At 51.8% G+C, this 17,236-nt stretch overlaps 3 protein-coding genes across 11 annotated transcripts in view; 1 reads left to right on the top strand and 2 right to left on the bottom strand.

Annotated features, from left to right (window-relative positions):
* Nucleotides 1-1,550: 1,550 nt before the first annotated feature.
* On the bottom strand, nucleotides 1,551-4,356 carry thpo (thrombopoietin). Of its 2 annotated transcripts, XM_029132335.2 has the most exons (5): nucleotides 3,228-4,356; nucleotides 3,015-3,139; nucleotides 2,836-2,922; nucleotides 2,553-2,717; nucleotides 1,551-2,156 (listed from the first exon to the last, which is right to left on the bottom strand). In XM_029132335.2, the coding sequence occupies exons 1-5, from the start codon at nucleotides 3,310-3,312 to the stop codon at nucleotides 2,013-2,015; spliced, it is 606 nt and encodes a 201-aa protein (XP_028988168.1). In that variant the 5' UTR covers nucleotides 3,313-4,356; the 3' UTR covers nucleotides 1,551-2,012. The 2 variants fall into 2 exon arrangements, with proteins under 2 accessions (XP_028988168.1, XP_055359577.1); XM_055503602.1 differs by lacking the exon at nucleotides 2,836-2,922.
* clcn2a (chloride channel, voltage-sensitive 2a) overlaps nucleotides 4,355-17,236 on the top strand; it is a 26,583-nt gene continuing 13,701 nt past the window's right edge. For 3 of the 8 annotated variants that reach the window (XM_029132291.3, XM_029132296.3, XM_029132288.3), the window contains exons 1-2: nucleotides 6,689-6,998; nucleotides 16,280-16,448. In XM_029132291.3, the coding sequence (XP_028988124.1) occupies nucleotides 6,948-6,998; nucleotides 16,280-16,448 (220 nt within the window). In that variant the 5' untranslated portion in view covers nucleotides 6,689-6,947. Of the gene's footprint in view, nucleotides 4,582-6,688; nucleotides 6,999-15,957; nucleotides 16,191-16,279; nucleotides 16,449-17,236 lie in introns of those variants that run through there. The other 5 variants (XM_029132293.3, XM_029132290.3, XM_029132294.2 and 2 more) reach the window with 4 other exon arrangements.
* On the bottom strand, nucleotides 13,981-15,888 carry LOC114844735 (zona pellucida sperm-binding protein 4-like). Its single transcript, XM_029132316.3, has 8 exons — nucleotides 15,584-15,888; nucleotides 15,309-15,496; nucleotides 15,143-15,240; nucleotides 14,900-15,057; nucleotides 14,632-14,824; nucleotides 14,407-14,554; nucleotides 14,254-14,329; nucleotides 13,981-14,141 (listed from the first exon to the last, which is right to left on the bottom strand). Exons 1-8 carry the CDS (start codon nucleotides 15,837-15,839, stop codon nucleotides 14,032-14,034), a joined length of 1,227 nt encoding a protein of 408 aa, XP_028988149.1. The 5' UTR covers nucleotides 15,840-15,888; the 3' UTR covers nucleotides 13,981-14,031.

The raw sequence follows: 17,236 nt of genomic DNA, 5'->3' as shown, positions 1-17,236 counted from the left end.
ACCTGCAGAACCTCTCTGATCACTAAGCATAAAGAGCGTCATCACATATCCAGCAAGAGGTAATTATAAAGATGCGCCAGGAGCTGTAAATCCTGAAATTTCCATTTTCGAAAAGGACAAATATAATGATTTTAAAAAAAGGAAAGTGAAAATGGAAACTTGCGTCATTTATATTGCCTCACACGCAATAATACTGGGAGCTTTGGAGTTTAAAATGTGTGTTAGTTTAAATGATAACCTGCAGCGTCATCTAGTGGTAAGATGTTTGAGAAACCAAAAGTCTCAAAAGACACGATGAAGAATGAAAGTTTTTCTGCTTCATTTTCTTTCAGCAAAATGGTTGACTAATATGTATTTTTGCTGATGCACTGGTGTTGGTGCTCAAATTCTCAAACACAAACATCAAAATAATTTAAATATGAAATAACCTTTGGAAGTATAACAGTGAGGGTGAGTGTGAGCAATGTAGAGTAGTGTCTCCCATATGTACATGATTCTAATGTAGAATCAACCTAGAGTCAAACATGGACACTCACACTTCACACAGAAACCTTTTCCTCACATGCTCCCTCCGCGTCCGTTAGTGCTTATGGTCCTAAATCAGATCAACAACTGAGTCATGCTGAATGTTCTCTAACCTAACACACAATGAAAGTTTTTTCTTCTGCTGAGAAAGTCAACGCTGCGAGCCATCTGTTGTCAGGCGATGCTTTCCAAACCAACATGCCTCCACCAGGAAAATGAAACATGATGAAATTAATAACAAGTGTCAGTTTCCCACATTTGAGACGGAGGCCTTTTTAACAGATGGCTGATAAAGGTTGACTGGGCCGTACAGTGGAACCAGCTGGAGGTGGATTTGCTGTAATATACTATTTAACCCTGCTCACAAGCCAAACGAGTAGGACTAGACATGAAATGGCTCCCGCTACTAGTCATTTCAGACCAGTCAGTAGAGACAAGGTGGCTTAGAATAATTATAAACTCCAGACAACATTGTATATTATTTAACAGCTTGATGTGTGCAAAGAGAATAAATAATTTCGCAAATCCCAGTATTTCTATCTCTAAACAACATTATAAAATGCTTAAATGCCAACTGTAACTATAATTTATATCCCTGCTTCTACAGATCATCCTTTGAATGTATTCTACTGTGTGTGAACTTGTGTGTCTAAGCCCGTCCCGCAGGCTAAGCAGATTTTATGTATATGTATTATGCATAAGAGGAGCTGCAAGTGTTTCCCCCGGAGACGGAGGAGCTGGGAGTTTTCACATTTCCTGGAAAACATGTTCCAACCACATCTACTCACACACTCAGGCTTCCCATCGTGAGTATTCTATCTACTGGATACTGCACAGACCTGCAGGTAAACGTTTGAGAGCATCTGGAGGGAGATACATTTCAAATACTGATGTCACCAGCCTCATGTCCGACCCTAATAAAAATACATTAACACAATTTTGTCAGAGCCTGCGCTGACGTGTCCTCTAGCACCACCACCAGGCCAAGCTACGCAACTACATGAACTAAAATAACCAGAACAGTGTTAGTGGTTCATTATGAAATTTAATTTACAAAAGGGTTGAAAATAATGATGTGGGCAATGAAATATAATCGAGGAGTCATTGGGGGCATCACCGTCACAATGAGAGTGATCAACAAAATTGGTTCCGCTACCAAACTAAATAAATCTGCAAGTAATGAAATAGTTGCTGCATGAAAGGGACAGTTTGTTGCAAATTATACTGCAAAGGTTTGTACAAAAGCAGCGTATATTACTGTAATGTTCATGTTTACATAGAGTTCCTACAATGTCATGCATTTACATACAGAAATCGACAAATAAATCCAAGGCACATGTTCTGAAATGGAAAAGGGCAACGCACAGCTACGCGTGCAACTTTACAGCAATTCACCCCTTAAATTAAGAAATGTAAACAGAGATGTCGTAAAAGTGCGACGAGGGCTAACAAAACAGGCCGCTGGCTCTACTGGAGTGGTCCTGGTGTCACTGGGACGTGCACGTGTCCTCCAGGTCGACCATCAGCATCTCCACCTTGCCTGTGAGCAGCTGGTTGTACTTCAGCAGCAGCGTGCTCACGCTGCGGGTGCTTCGAGGGACACACGACAGCGCCGGCTCCACCGCTGGTCCCTTGGGGTCCAAGCAGAAAGGACACAAACATGAGAGAAGCCTCACAACTAAAACTTTTAATAGGTGTAAAAGGGATTGTGCGCCATTTGAAAACACACATGACGTCATACACGTGTGACTTTCGAGCAGGACAATCTCACTGGGAAACTATGCATTATCTGTTGTCGTACGGAAGGAACACAGGGTCACGCAACCTCACACTGTCACTCTCAGGACAAACTTTCCGGGAAAGCTACGCTTTTTCCAAAAACCAGGGTATTTCCACCGCCCAGAAAACTGATAACGCCCCTGAATCCAATGCAAACCAATGAGAGAGGCGCCTTTCCAGCGTAGCGTTTACCAGCGGGAACGGACTCTGGTGCGAAGCCAAGAGGCCGGCGAGCGAGAGCTCCTTACACTCAGCCGCAGGCGGGTGACGACGAGCAGGTAGTTGTTGACGTTGGTCTCCAGTCGCCGCAGGAGCGAGGAGCCGCACGTGGGCAGATTCAGACTCTGCAACACCTTCACACTTTCAACGAGGACCTTCAAGGATGCGACTATGTCGCCTCGCTTCTCCTGGCGCTGCAGCAACACAACAGCAGTGGCATCGAGAACCCAATTTACAGTCTTTAATTACAAAACATCACAAGATGCACATATAATTACAGATAAAAACGGTTTCGGACACGTGCCAACATACTGATTTGTTTTCCCAAGACGCTACGTGAAGCGCGGGGCAGGGCAGCTGAACGGGCGAGGAGAGCGTCCTCAGGTGGCTGCAGTCGCCCTGCCACGAAGGACACATGGACAGACAGACAGGAGACAGGGCGGAACATCAACGACCGCGCTGTGAAAGGCGCCAGACGTGCACGTCCTCACCAGAGCGCCCTCCATCTCCATCACAATGTTCAGAGCCCTCCTGGCAGCCCGGTTGCACACAAAGTCTTTGGGTTTGGTCTCAGCATCCCACACCTCGGTCGCCACCATGCACAGCAGCAGCAGCCCTGCCATGACGCGAACACACGCGACGCGACGCGGCGCCATCAGCACCTCCCAGAGGGAAGCGACCATCAACTGGTTCCCAGTACTCACTGCTCACAGCCATGCCCTGCTTGGCCGCTCCCGATGAGTCCACGCCGGGTCCATTAAGAGATCTGCCAAGTGGAAAATGGCCCATGTCCACTGTGGTGTCTCATAAAGAGGAGCTGTGTCCTTTTTGTCTTCTCGCCGCTTGATTTCCCACCTTCTCGTTCAGCAGTGGGAAGTGCGAGTGTTATCTAGTCTGGGAGCAGGATGTGCCCTGTTGCATCTAACTTCCCTGCTGCACAACATAGTAAAACGTTATGGTCTGAAAAGGCCACAGCGCTCATGTGAAGAGGACGATTCAGTGTCCTGCTGACTGAAAGGTTAATAATTTATTATTGTGAAAGTCCCAATTTACTCAGCTGATCCCACATCCAGACGACTGGAGGTTGTTTACTTTCTGTTTGTTCCAGACAACAGAGGAAACAGTTCAGGTCCATTTCATTCCCTAAACTAAAAAAGTGATTTAAATTAGAGAGAGAGCGGATACTTTCAGTTCCTGTGTCCTATTACTATTCATGTGTGCGCCCAGGCTCCATTTGTAGTCTAATCCACGTTGAAGGCGCTCGGTCTGTGCGCGCGCTCGCGCTGTCACACACAGGGAGAGAGAGAGGGAGTGAGTGAGTGAGTGAGAGAGGGGCGAAGAGAGGGACGCAGCGCGCGAGAGAGAACGCGCACACAGAGGCACATGTTCTGGTTTTTTTTTTTCCCTCCAAACCGCCTCGCGCCCCTGCGGACATTTCACTTCGCCGGTAATTAAGACGAATGCGCGCCGCGGCTCCGCAGATAATGACCGGAGCGCCTGGATTTCTGCGCACAAGAAGGCAGCTGCGGGCCATGGCACCGGCAGTACCCGCATTGCATCACGGACACGACGCCCGGTACCCCGCTGCTTCCCTCCCACCTCAAGTGGAGCCGATGAGAAGACTGTAGCGTCTTATCCAAGAGTTTCCTTGACTCACAGTCACACGCAGCCTGGCTCTCGAGCGGCTGCTCGTCGTCGCTCCCGCTCTCCGCTGCGCTGAGCTCCGGAGGCGCAAAGCCGGTAATTACGCGCCGGCGCTGACAACTTTGGCGCGGCGCTGCATGGATTGCGCGTCGGCAACAGGCCGTTCTCCGGGATCTACCGAGATTTCCCCCCGGTGGAGCCAAGTGTGACCCCCCCCCCCCCCCCTCCTCCTCCAGAATCGTTTCCAGCCCCGTCGCATCATCGACTGAGCGCGCGCGCTGCAACCTGTAGCCATGCGCCCTTTATCTCAGCCATTGTTCCGCTGAGGCGCGATGGAGCGGCGCAGCTGACGGTTCTGATCCAACCCGAGAAGGAGAAAAGAGACGGAAACGGGAAGCAGCTCGAAGGAGAACCGTAAGTACGCTGCGTCCTGAGCAGATGGACGTCCGGCTTCCTTCTCGTGTCAAATCCACGCGTATTTCCTGAACTTTCGTGTCCTTATGTGGCTTCAAGGACGAATGGCGATAGAAGGTCTCTTTGGGATACGTTGCTCAGTTGGTGTGATTTAGTTTTTATATTTACATATGCACATGACGTAGATCTGTCCGCGCTGGCTGCAGTCAGACAACTGAGCAACTTGCATAACCATAGACGGGGCACAGGTGGTTGTTCATCAAGGACTCAGGGTCCTTGTACAATGTGTTGCAGTAAAATGTGAGTGAGTGAGTGAGTGAGTGAGTGAGTGAGTGAGTGAGAAAATGCACAGATGTATTCCCTTGTGTTAGATCTAATTATGTTAATGTCCATCAACAAATGACACAAATCATTTAGAATAATTTCAATATAAACCAACTATTCTTAACCAGCCTTTAATGCTTTGAGTCATTTGACACAGGCTTGTTTGACAGTGTTCTCCTGAGACGTTTGATTTGTTTCGCTGCCGGGGCCGCGGCGCCTCTGCCCGTCGGCGGCTGACGGCTGGCTGATAAAACGACGCCGGTGCCGCTCAATCGGGCCAGAGGGGTTGGAGGTTGGAGGTTCGAGGCCCGAGGCGCCCACGAGCCTGCAGCGCGTGCAGAATTGGGTTTTGTGAATGAAAGCGTGCGTTGGCGAGCGTGTGTTGGTCTCGGAGGCCTGCGGTCGGTTCTGGTGCCCGCGGGCCCGCGGGTCCGGTACTTTGAACCGGTTGCCTTGCCAACAGCCAATCAGCTGCAGCCTCGTGCAGGACCGTTCCATCGGTAAGCCGGTCACACACGGGCTCCCTGAGGAATTGAACCTGTAAAGGGAGTTTGAGATTTAAATGCACACTGGCCTGTGACCAGTTCAATTATTCAAACCAGTTCAAAGCTTGAAAACACTTTCCATAACTGCGCAGGTGAGACTATTTTTTTAACAAGCTTCCTTAACACCTGCAAAATTTCAATAATTCATCTTCGTGAAGGATTTCCGGGCGAACGCGAAGGTCGTCCGGCTCCTGTGGAAACAGCCGCGAGTCTGGAACAGTGGTTCAGGTGCGAGACTCGCCTGGCACTGTGTCTTTCAGTGCGGTGGATTTCGCTGCCAGTGAGTAGCACCTCCAAAGGGCCTTTTTCGTGACATCTCGGGAGAAAGGAGCCGATCTCAAAGCGGCGCCGGCTTTAATGTGTGAACTCCTCCGAGAAGCTCAAACACAATGAAACATCAATAGCACACGTGGGGGGGGGGGGGTGAGACTCCTCAGGGGGGTGTTTAGCCACTGGTGCTTCTGGGTGCTTCTGTGCATCTTATGAAATATAAAGCTTGAATACTGTTCAGAGAGCGAAGAACAACGCGTCAGCGTTCACAACGGACGACCCCGGACTCTGTTCACTCATCACTCGGACGATTTTAAATTTTAATCAGGCATTGCAGCGATCTTACACATGAAGTTTTTTTCCCCTGTGGGGAGTCTGTGAAAACACGCGTTTTGGGCTGTAGAAGGAGCTGTGTGATGTCAGAGACAGAGGAAGACGTCCGCTCGGCTGCGAGACTCTAATTAACTCCACCGTTGAGTCACTTAATGAAATAGGAGCCACTTTTATGGCACAATACTAGAGATAAAAGCACATTTTTTTTATATATTTTGGCCACAGTTAAGTCTTAAGGGGCAAAACATATAATAATAACTTAGACTTAGAAGGGAGAAATAAACACATCCAGGTACTATTTCTGTACATGTGGAGCATTCGTCAGGATTTAATGATGAACTAATGGCAGCAGAAGGAGCCATACATAAAACTAACGGCAGCAGCGAAGCCATCGTTTACTGTAAAGATTTTTATGTCACTGGCGACGCTGTAAATCCGAGCCCATCGAGCCTCACCCCCGTGAACCCCTCATCACACCGGATCCATTCCATCCGGCGACGACGCAAGGGGCAAAACGTCCGCGCCAAACGGACGCGCACGCGGCGCAACCGCGAGCGCCACAAGTTGCCCGCTCGTTCATTGCGACGGCGCCGTCGAGCGGAGCACCTCCGGGGGGGGGGGGAGACAGCGGCGCGGCGCGAGTGGAGGAGGGAGGCGGCGTTTCGCAGTGAAGCCGCACCGGCGCTGCTGCGAGGTGACATCCAGCCTCTCTCATCTGGCGCACGCACGCACGCACGCGCGCACGGCGGCGGCTTTGCGCCACGCGGGGAGGGCGCTGCCGTGTGAAACCTGTTACGCACGCACATGTGATGGCAGCCGAGTCCTCCTCCGCACACTAATTGGCGGCCGACATGAGAGTGTGGGATCGGGCGTTTTAATGAGGATATTGCGACAATGGCGAAGGACAAGGCCGAGGACCGGACTCTCCAGTACCAGCAAACTTTGGTGAGTTGCGCGTGCGGTCGTGCTTTGCTGCTTTCACGGCACGCGCGTCTGGAGGACGGAGCTGCAGCTGCTGGCTACTCGGCCGTGTCCCGCACTGTATTAGGCTTCGTTTAAGCGAATGACAGCTTAACGACAGATTCATGTTAATCTCATCACTCTTAACTTTTCACCCGCTGCCTTTTCTGCCAGTCATTCACCCGCCTCACCTTGCTCCACAGGTGTTGCATCACTCTCAGCGACCTTCATCCTCATCATTAACACACATGTTTAGATTCCAGCACTATTTATGGCCTAATGGGCCATTATTAGGACACTGGGTCGAAGCCTCCCTCCGCTTGCTGTGCTTAAATGCCTCGCGCTCACCTCCTCCCTGTCTCCTGCAGATCTCGTCCCTCCTTGTGCCCCCTCATCTATTTCTCTGTCGTCCTCCCCTCAGCCCTTCCTGTTTGTCAGAGCAGCTCGTCTACTTGTGAACTAAAACTGGAGTGTTTTGGAATATTAATGGCTTCATGCACCAGTTTCCCCCTCTCGTGTCACCACGGGAGTGCCGGCGATAGCCTGGAGCGCTGCACACAGGGGAGTCTGCATTCAGATAAAGGGGCGGAGAGATAGATGGATGGAGCCACGTTACAGGATTAGTGTCCCTCCACCGTGATCTCTGCAGCGATGCCTCCCTCTCCTTCATTTAGCCCTCCGTCCGCCGCTCGGTCCGTCTCCGCGCAGCTCGGCCGGGCCCCGGCGGTGACACAGGTGTTTTTCCGCTCGTATCGGCGCGAAGATCGATGCCACGCTGCGTCTCAGTGTGGAGATCGATAGCAATGCAAAATGGCAGCCCGGGTCCCTGAGGAGCGGACTGCCGTCTGCCTCCCCCCTCCCTCGTCTGACCACAGCGTGCAGATCAATGGCTTTATCATTCATGCCCCGTATACAAGTCCATTAGCCAAAAATAGATTTGTGTGTGTGTGTGTGTGTGTGTGTGTGTGTGTGTGTGTGTGTGTACGATTCATCAGATTCCTTCCCTCAGGTGAAAAAAAAAACAAAAAAAAACACCCGAGTTCCTGTTGGAAATGACATTCACTGATGGATATTAACCACAGTCGTGTAAATCAGATAAGTGCAGCCTCACGGTTCCTCGCTGTTGTAGCCGCGGTCTAAAATTGGACTCGCGTGTTGACAAAGGGACCCTCTGTGTCCCATTGTTTGCCACCGGCGAGATTGGAGAGGATTTTCAGACGCTCGTTTGCTCAGATTGTGGCGGAGCAGAAGCGCCGTCGCCGGACGCGGAGCTGATGCGGAGAGAGAGAGGAGATCTTCTGGATAAGTTCTCCGCCGGGAAGCGCGACAGAAACCGCCTCATTCACGGCCATGAGATGTCCCCTCGGTACACGCGTTGGAGCCTCGGCCGATGTTTGCCCGAAAAAAAACACGTGGACGAAAAGCGAATTCCTGCTGCAGTCGGAGTTTAACAGTCAGCGACGGCGGCTGTGATGTGGGAATCATAGAAATGAGTTAATGGCTGAATAATGGAGATCATTACATAGCAAATAGCCTTGATTTCATCACCATCTGTGAAGAGTCAGCCCAGTTATTTGATATGTTAATAATGTACACTCACAAATCGCACTTTGATGCTGTATTTTCAGCCACTGCGGCACCCTGAGATTTCTTCGAAAGCGTCCTCTTGATTCAAAAGGAATAATAAAAGCGATTTTCCCAAAGAGGGCAATTGGAATGAGCTCTGGAATGAATTCTGGGCGGCGGAGGCCAGTGTGTGAGCGGTGACTGACACCTGGAACGCGACCAGGGTCCGGTCCACGGATCATAGACTTCTACTACGGCTGTCAGGTGCAGTGCATGCTGGGACGGCGAGGGGGAGGGGGGGGGGGTCTCCTGAGCCTTTTCCGGGAGGGGTTGACGGAGCAGGTACACTGCAGAAGAGGCGGGTCGGTGTGTGTGTGTGTGTGTGTGTGTGTGGGTGTGGGGGGGGGGGGTTGCACGCCGCGGGGAGACAGACGGTGCTTTGGTGACTTGGCGTTAAAGCGCTGCAGCCCTTTGCAACAGAAGAGCCTCTTTCAGGGATGTGGGAGGTCTGGATGTGTCATACAGTCCGCGTGGATGCGCGTGTCTTCTCCTCTCAGAAGCGTGGGTTGTTCGCTCCGTACCGTGGGCCTCGCATGTGCATTTGCAGCGTGTGGGGGTGTGGGTGTGGGTGGGGGTGGGGGTGGGGGCGGAGCAGATGTCGGACGCGGACGTCCTCCCGGCAGCGAGAGGCTGGAGGATTCGACTGCTGCAGGGATCAAAGTCCTCATCCACCTGAAGGGAAGAGCCCCCCCCCCCACACACACACACACACCCACCCCCACCACCACAAGGCACTGCAGCACCGCAGAATTGATATCCACTACACTGAGCTGTGCATTTGTTTCTTGCAACAGAAGACCCTGTTCCCACCGGTCCGGATCCATTTCCCCGTGCGTCTGAGCGTGATAAATATGAAAAGTCACACTACTGCAGCATCTCTGTGTAAAATATGCCCAGAGCGGTGCAGCAGCAGCAGCAGCCGAGCACACGGACTGCTGTTCACGCGTCGAGACAAGGTGTTCGCAGCTGGCTCGGCCAATTAAAATTCTCCTATTGATTGCGGAAGTTTTCTCAATCGTGATCTGCTTCGTCCTTGCAGTGATGTGATATTCACATGCCGGCGGCTGACTTCAGACCAGCGGTGCAGAGACGTGAAGCCCGGATCACTTTCTTTCTGCAGCGCCTCTTTCGCCGTCTATTTATTTCCATTTGGCGAAGGCAGCTTCCCTTGTTAACACATCTTTGGACCCATTTGTCCCCCTTTGTCGCACTCTCTCACAGAAGCGCTGTCTCTTCGGGGGGGGGGGGGGGGGTCCGGTTCCTCGTGCTCAGCATTCTGTCCGGTCCCTCGCTGGCGCGAGTCCATTTCTGGCCCTGTCACTTCCACGCAGCGCCGCTACCTGCACACGACGGAAGGCGCCGCCGCACAGACAGAACAACAGCGGCTCAATTAATCCAATTTGAAAACAGCATTCAGGGATGGAATAATAGGAACTCAACCTGACGTAGCAGTTTGTTATATACATCTGCACTGTCAGTTTATTGTGTGTTTGTTTAAGGGTATGAGGAAATAATGTATTTTCTCATCAGAGGTTCAGATTGTTTAATTAAGTTTAAACAAAGAAGCAGCAAAGAAGCTCAAGCAACTCATGACACAGAGTAGAAATATGTTCTTGTTAAATAAAGATCACAGTTGTCAGTTAATTGCAGGGACGGGGAGTCAATGTCGAAGTGTCCTTGAGCAAGACACCGTTGACCCCAATTATTCCCGGTAGGAGGCGCCCACGGAGCCGCGCGATTGTGCCCGCGTGGATGAAAGTGCCGTCGGCGCAGGAATTCATCAGGCGGCGTTATCTCAGAGTAACAAAGGGAGAGGTTGGGACTCGTTCCCAAATAAAATCTAAGACCGTTTGAAACAGGAGAGAGATTCGGGTTTTTCCAGGCCTCCAGACTTTGTCCCGGGAAGAATCAGGCCACAAACTACTGAGCAGCTCAAGTCTGCAGCAGCAAATATTCTTTTCTAGTTGTGTATTTGAAAATACCTACAGGTTCACTACCTGCGCCTCCTGTGTAGCAGCATTTCTTAGGCCTCTTCGTATTTACAGCCACAGACGGTGCCGTCGGTGTGTGTTTTTTTTCCATTTCTTCGTTCGGTGACGCTCATTTGAAGCCCGTTTCAAGCATAACCTCTGTGGATGAGTGTCACGGTGTTGCCAAATCAATCAGCCCCTCCCTGTCACTCCGAGTGTCACTCTCTCAGCTGGATCCTTCAGTCTCTCTGACACCATCCCCCCCGAACCCGTCCCTCCTTTTATACGAACGTATGAGGCGAGCGTGTGACGCCGTCTTCTCACCCTGACAGCTACGTGTGTGTGTGTGTGTGTGTGTGTGTGTGTGTGTGTGTGTGTGTGTGTGTGTGTGCGTGCGTGTGCGTGTGTGTGTGTGCACATGTGTGTGTGTGCGTGCGTGCGTGCGTGTGTGCGTGTGTGAGCTCTGACTCACAGGCACCTAAAAGCACCTGTATTAGTGCGGCATGACTCAAACGCGTCACTCTCGTGTCTGATTCAATTTTGAGTCCCGTCTGCGGAGGCTCCGGGTTTGAGATTAGCCCGAGTGCCTCAGTCCTGCTGCTACTCCCCTGCTCTCATCAATACATACTCAGCATGCCTTTAAATAATCACACAGTCCCAACAGTACGTCGCCGTTAAGGGGTCTGAAACATCCATCATCCTCTCTGCACTAATGGCTCCCCCCCCGTCCTACACCCTACAAACAGGATGAGATTAAAATGACCTCATGAATATGTATTCATGAAAAGCAGCAGGGATAAAAGTTAGAGACGTTCAAGCCTTCATCGTTAGGACGTCAAATATTTGTCCTTGGTGCCTCCTCACAGTGGATAAATGATGCTGCAGTGCCCTGGGAAGAAATCCTTATTTTCCCGTCATGGCTTTAATGCGTATAATTCTTATTTTTACAGTTAAAACGAGCACGTCCCGAACATTTTATCCACAAACCTGTATGAACATTTGTAGACATGGTGGTGTGTGTGTGTGTGTGTGTGTGTGTGTGTGTGTGTGTGTGTGTGTGTGTGTGTGTGTGTGTGTGTGTGTGTGTGTGGTCTCCTTTGACCACAAAATAAAACCATTTAACACAATCTAAAGGTAATCAGTGAGTAACAAGTCATCACAGGATTAATTTGAATGATTCCTAAGTGAGAAATCCATGAATCTAAATTACTGTGAGAATGAGGGAAGAGATGTCGGACGGGAGCCACGTTTGGCTGATTGACGCGTGACTCAGCCCGTCACACGCGCTTTGACTCCGCACATTCCCTGGCTCCGGGACGCCGCCGCTCGTCCAGCTGAATCCGTCCCACGAGCGCGAGATGGACGCCGTGTCGGGGGGGCGGAGCCTTCAACGGGCTGGAACGGCGAGGACGCGGGAGGCACGCCCACTCGCTCGGGTGCAGAAGTCACGTAGAAGGTGAACTGGTTGCGTGTCATCTGCCCCCCCCCCCAGGTCCCACCTGCCGCCCCCCGGGGGGCCGTGCTCCAGATGGCCAGCGACTGCTTTTACACAGGCCCGAGAAAGAAACGCCGACAGACCCCGTTTGCGCTCCCACGGCGAGTTTGTCTGGTGCAGGTGGTGGGACTGCGTGTGCCTATTACTGGGCGCGTGGGCGTCCTGGAACGCAGAGCACGCGACGGTTCGAGAGTAAATGTGTAGAATTAGCGTAGATGTGAATATTACTTGGAGATGATAAATAGCCCAGCAGCCTCCCGACACACAAGCTTAATTATGTTTTGATGATGTTTTTCATTAAATGTGAAGAAAGCCATATTCACCACACTCCTGGTTCCTGTTGAGGCATTTAGTGGATGGGTTCCACGTTTACACTGGCTCATGCTATTAACTGTTTTAATCCGACTGGTACCTGAGCTTTGAGAGCTCAGAACAAAGTCGCCCTTTAATCACCCGCTGCCGTTGATTGTGCTGCTGCATTTGGTTATTCACGCACACGCGGGGAGCCTGATTCAGGCCAGTAACGAAGACGTGCATCATATATTGAAACGTCTACTGGTTGATTTCGACCACAGGCCTTTGCCGAGCGGCTTTCTTCCCCTGTTTATTCTCCAGACATCATCATAAAACAACGTGTCACGAGCATAAATTAGCCTGGGAGGACGTTTGAATACCTTAGTGAGTTTTAGGAATTAGGCCGAGCGCTGTGGTGTGAAGGGTGTGTTGTCTTTGCATCGTAAAGCCAAACGCAACGCTGGAATACTAATATCAGCAAATCCTTTTCCTGTCACGGCTTTAATGGACATAATTCTCATTTTTCCAGTTAAAACAAGAGCACGTCCAAAAACAACAAGCAATTTCTGGGCGCCGAACATTTCATCCACAAACCCGTATGAACATTTTTAATGCTTAACAGCTATAATAATAATGTCTGAAAATGGTGGCCTTGTTTTTAATAAATACAAATGGTTCCCAGTCTTTCACACATTTGCTTCATTTTCATTAAATTTCCATTTTCTTACTTCCCCTGCTTCATGTCTCACCCTGTTTTCCTCTCAATCCACCCAGTTGCTATAATTACAATTCTCAAGGGGTGGCAAGCGCCGTTTACATTCCTCTGCGCCGACTTGGTTGCGTCTGTCCTCACAGCAGCTGCTGTTAGCGTTAATCATTTCCAACCTACATCGGCCGAGCCCTCTGACACGTTGCCTATAGAGGAGCAAGAGCTGTTGTGTGCATGTGATTTAGAGCTGCGTCCTGCTTAAACGCCTCGCAGCGGGTTTGAGGGTGGGGGGTGGGGGTGTTAACGCGGGGGGGAGACGAGCATCCTGACAGCATGGTCCACGCCGTGCTCGTCAGTCAGAGGGAATCTATACGGCTGCGCTGCTTTTCCCTCTGCACCTCCTGCTCATGCGAGCAGAAAGAGCGAGTCTGGAGGAGTCGTGATGCCCATCTCAATGAAGGGGGGGGGGGGTAGGACAAAAGGGGAGGTGGTGCACAGAGCAGAGGAGGAGAGATGTTGCAAGGTGTAGCACACACACAGAAACCTAGAGAGACCGCTATCAAAAAATAAAGCGTCAGAGCAGGAAGTAGACGAGCAGAGAGTCTGGAGGATGATGCTCATCTTAACCACAGCAGCGGGATGAAGGTTCAGGTTGTGTTCAGGGCTGGTGCGGCACCATTTTCAACGAATCGACTGGTCAGTGTGTGCACGAATGATCCGCTGTCACGTTCAGTACTTCACTGTAATGAAACCTTGTTGATTTCTCAGCACAAACCAGGAGGAGGTCACGTCATGGGCTCCAAAATGCAGCCAGACCTCAGCAAAACAGCCACGAGCGGCGCGCGACCTTCAAACGCGACTCGGACAAGAAAGCGTTGTAAGCACGAGCTTTTAATAAAAAGTCACACAGCTGCCAGCGAGTGGTCATGTATTTGACGAGACGCTCGGCTCTTGCACGACGACCTCTTGGCTCGAGACGACGGCCCTCCGGTTGGAGGAAACTTCGGTCGCTGCCGCTACCGCTGCTGCTCTGCCTGAAACAGAAGGAAAGCGCGTGTGCATCAGGCCTGATGTGAAGGTAATAAATGAAAAACGGAATCGATGCACTGGTTGCAGCTTTCTGTGGGCACTTCGAGGGCTACTCACGTTCCCGGCGGCACGGACGCTCACAGGAGCTGGTGCTGGTGGGGTAACACACCGCCGTGGCGCAGTGGATGAACACCTGAGGAGGCATTTGGACGAGGAGACTCCGGTTCACCATTCAATTAGCGAGATCATCGTTAACGAGCTGGTCCGTACCGTGTCTCTCTGAGGAATAAAGGTGTTCGGATCCACAAAGGCAAACATTCGGATGATGAAACGTTTGTAGTGCGAGGGGTAGAGGAGGCCGGAGGCGTCGTCCACCGGCACCACCGTGGTCAGGAACCGGTCCTCGTCATAGGGACACCTGCACCGAGGAGACGCGTCCGACACGCGGCGTGAATAATGCAGCGCTTCCTCAGGCCGCGTTAATTTTTAACACACCCGTCAAATAGCAGGTCCCAGTGTGGCTGGCTGAGGGGGTCCGGGCTGGCCGTGGCCCAGCAGTGCTCCAGGGTCAGGACGATGTTCGGGTCGGTCCGCTCCAGCAGTCGCACCTCCACGTACACGGGTTCCCGGAGCACCTTGGTGAGCGGGTAGTCTCCCGGCGCGTAGAAGGATCCGTACGCCGCCTCCTCTGCAAGCAAAGTCACGGCGCGTCAGAACCGCGACACCCGAGCGTCCGCCACACGCCAGCTCCCGGGACCCGTACCCGTGACGCAGCCTTTGGAGTAGCACCGCCCGCTGCCTAGGCGGAGCTCCACCCTGAGGGGTCCGGCATGAGCCGCCGGCTTCGGGGGAGGAACGTCGTCCACCTCCAAGACGAGAGCCTGCACGCCGGCGCTGGAGTACCTGCACTGGAACAGCAGCCTGTCGGGAGGAGAGGAGGAGGAGAGGAGGGAGGGGGCGGGGCTACAGCAGGCCACAACAACAACCAGCTGTTCAGTAAACTCACTCAAAATGGCTGTCCCTGGTGATGGAGCCCCCGGGGCCAACTCCTACTTCGAATGAGGACGACATGTGGTTCTGGTACTCCACATAACGGTCGTCCTCCTGTCAAACGTGAGGGTTCACTTAAAACTGCACATTTATATGATTTATATATAAAGAAGTTCACCCACCTTCACGGTTGTACCGCACGCAGTCACAGGAAACTGGAAGATGACAAACGCGGCGGTTTCGCCCGCCGGTCGACACGAGGGGTCGTCGGTCTCCAGCAGCGTCACGGAGTTCACGTCGACGTTGGGCAGAGTGGCCCGGCGGGCCAGAACCACCACGAACTGCCCGTCCCGGGTGCACTGCAGGGTCACTGCAGGGAAGAAGGACGGACGAGTTCCCCTCACGCGCCGTTTCATGCTATACATCTAAAAGAGCACGGGAGCATCGGATACTGAACCTGCGTTGCCATAGTAGCACTGCTGCTCATTGAAGCAGCAGTTTATGTATTCGCACTGCTCAGCGGAGATCTCAGGAGTCCCACACTGGATCTTGTCATCGTCCTCCACCTGGCATTTTTCAAAGGGAATCTCAGATGGAGGGCCCTTCAGTTGCTGAGGCTGCTGGGAAGAAAGGGGCTGCTTCCTGTGACTTTGGGCAGTAACAGCGCAAGCCAGCAGCACCAACACGCCAAACAGACACTTAAACAGCTTCATTGAGACTTTCAGGAGCTCCACACCAGCAAACAGCACCTCCACCTGCAGCACAGGCTTTATACATGATTGATTTGGTGCAGTTTGCTCCGCCTCTCGTTGTTAGGAGTCAACGGCGCGGCAGCCCTGCAGAGTTAATCAGCAGGGATCTGACAGGTGGAGCTCATTGTCTGCTCATCTGTCTGAGGAGAAGTCATTACACGACTGTTGAGTCAAAGCCGAGTGGATTTTCTTGCTCAAGAGAGAAAAGCTGTGAAACATGCGAAGCCCCGGGGTTCAGGCAGTGCGTTTTCCCAAATCTACAGCTACTGTTTACAGAAGCCGGCTCTGACTCCACACCACATACATTTTTAAGTAACAAACCTGCTCGCGGACATTGCTCTCACCGCCTCCCACTCGCGGGGCCTGTTCTAAAGATTGTACTCTGCCTTTTCTATTCGCAGATGTATGGCCGGTACACCCAGGAGCTGGGGGTGTATGCCAAGGAGGAAGCGGCCCGCCTGCGGGACGGGGGCGTGAGGGACGGCGGCGGCATGCGGAGGAACACCAGCGTCCGCAGCCGCGCCGCAGACCTGCTGGAGTACGAGAAAGACCCGTGTGCAAAGTGTCAGAGTACGTGTCTTTAACGCACAACAGCAAAAAGAACCGTGTGTGTGTGTTTGTGTGTATCATCAGGTTTGAGGACAGTGAGAGCGGCTGATTGACACGTGGGAACAGCAGGCTGCAGGGAAGATTAAATGTGACTGATCTGAGCAATGACCTCCAGCAAACACGAACCGCCTCGGTGTCAAACACGGGCCCCCTCCGCCGGCAGCCTCGCGTTTGCTTTGTGCTGCTGTTTGTGTGCACGCGCGTCCGATCGCAGCTGCCAGATGACTTCACGTCTCGTCCTCCCAGATGAGGACGGATAAGATAGTGGCACCAGAAGAAAGTCCTCCCCAGACTGATGCGGCTGAGTGTGTTCACATCCCCTCCGTTGTTCTGATTTGTTTTTCATTTGACCTTCATTCATGCAGGTTACAGAAATCAGGAATGCTTTTACAAATCTGCAAAGCAGTCGTCTGTTTTCTTAGAGGGTCACTTCACACACATTTAAATTGGAGCTGATTCTATAAAAACCTCTCACTGGGTATTATGCACTCTAATGTGACCAGGGATGTAGTTTCTGGGTAATGTAGTTCCAGTTGCACTGATTCTGACTTTGGGGACGTTCAGTATAAGATTAAAACCCCTGTTATTGATGGAGAAGTTTAAGCTTCCAGCAGAAACACCACACATGATGTATAAAGGCGTAAACGTAGTTAACATTCTGAGCAGCAGAGGAGAGAGTTGGTTTCCCATGTGTTGGCACAAGCGAAGCCAGCGTGGCTGCTTTCCAGGCTCCATCTCGGGCTTTTTGC

Source organism: Betta splendens, chromosome 17 (genome assembly GCF_900634795.4).
Source record: "Betta splendens chromosome 17, fBetSpl5.4, whole genome shotgun sequence".
Taxonomy (NCBI): domain Eukaryota; kingdom Metazoa; phylum Chordata; class Actinopteri; order Anabantiformes; family Osphronemidae; genus Betta; species Betta splendens.
This window is presented reverse-complemented; position numbering and strand designations above follow the sequence as displayed.

Bases quoted from the DNA above. Each gene is read 5' to 3' on its own strand.
- thpo (XM_029132335.2), bottom strand. From the start codon at position 3,312: ATGGGCCATTTTCCACTTGGCAGATCTCTTAATGGACCCGGCGTGGAC. The intron at 2,923-3,014 runs GTGAGGACGTGC...CCTTCGTGGCAG, and splicing joins TGGAGATGGAGGGCGCTCTG to GGCGACTGCAGCCACCTGAG. The intron at 2,718-2,835 runs GTATGTTGGCAC...GTGTTGCTGCAG, and splicing joins CGTCTTGGGAAAACAAATCA to CGCCAGGAGAAGCGAGGCGA.
- LOC114844735 (XM_029132316.3), bottom strand. From the start codon at position 15,839: ATGAAGCTGTTTAAGTGTCTGTTTGGCGTGTTGGTGCTGCTGGCTTGC. The intron at 14,555-14,631 runs GTGTGTTAAAAA...TCCTCGGTGCAG, and splicing joins TGGGACCTGCTATTTGACGG to GTGTCCCTATGACGAGGACC. The intron at 14,330-14,406 runs GTACGGACCAGC...ATGCCTCCTCAG, and splicing joins TTATTCCTCAGAGAGACACG to GTGTTCATCCACTGCGCCAC.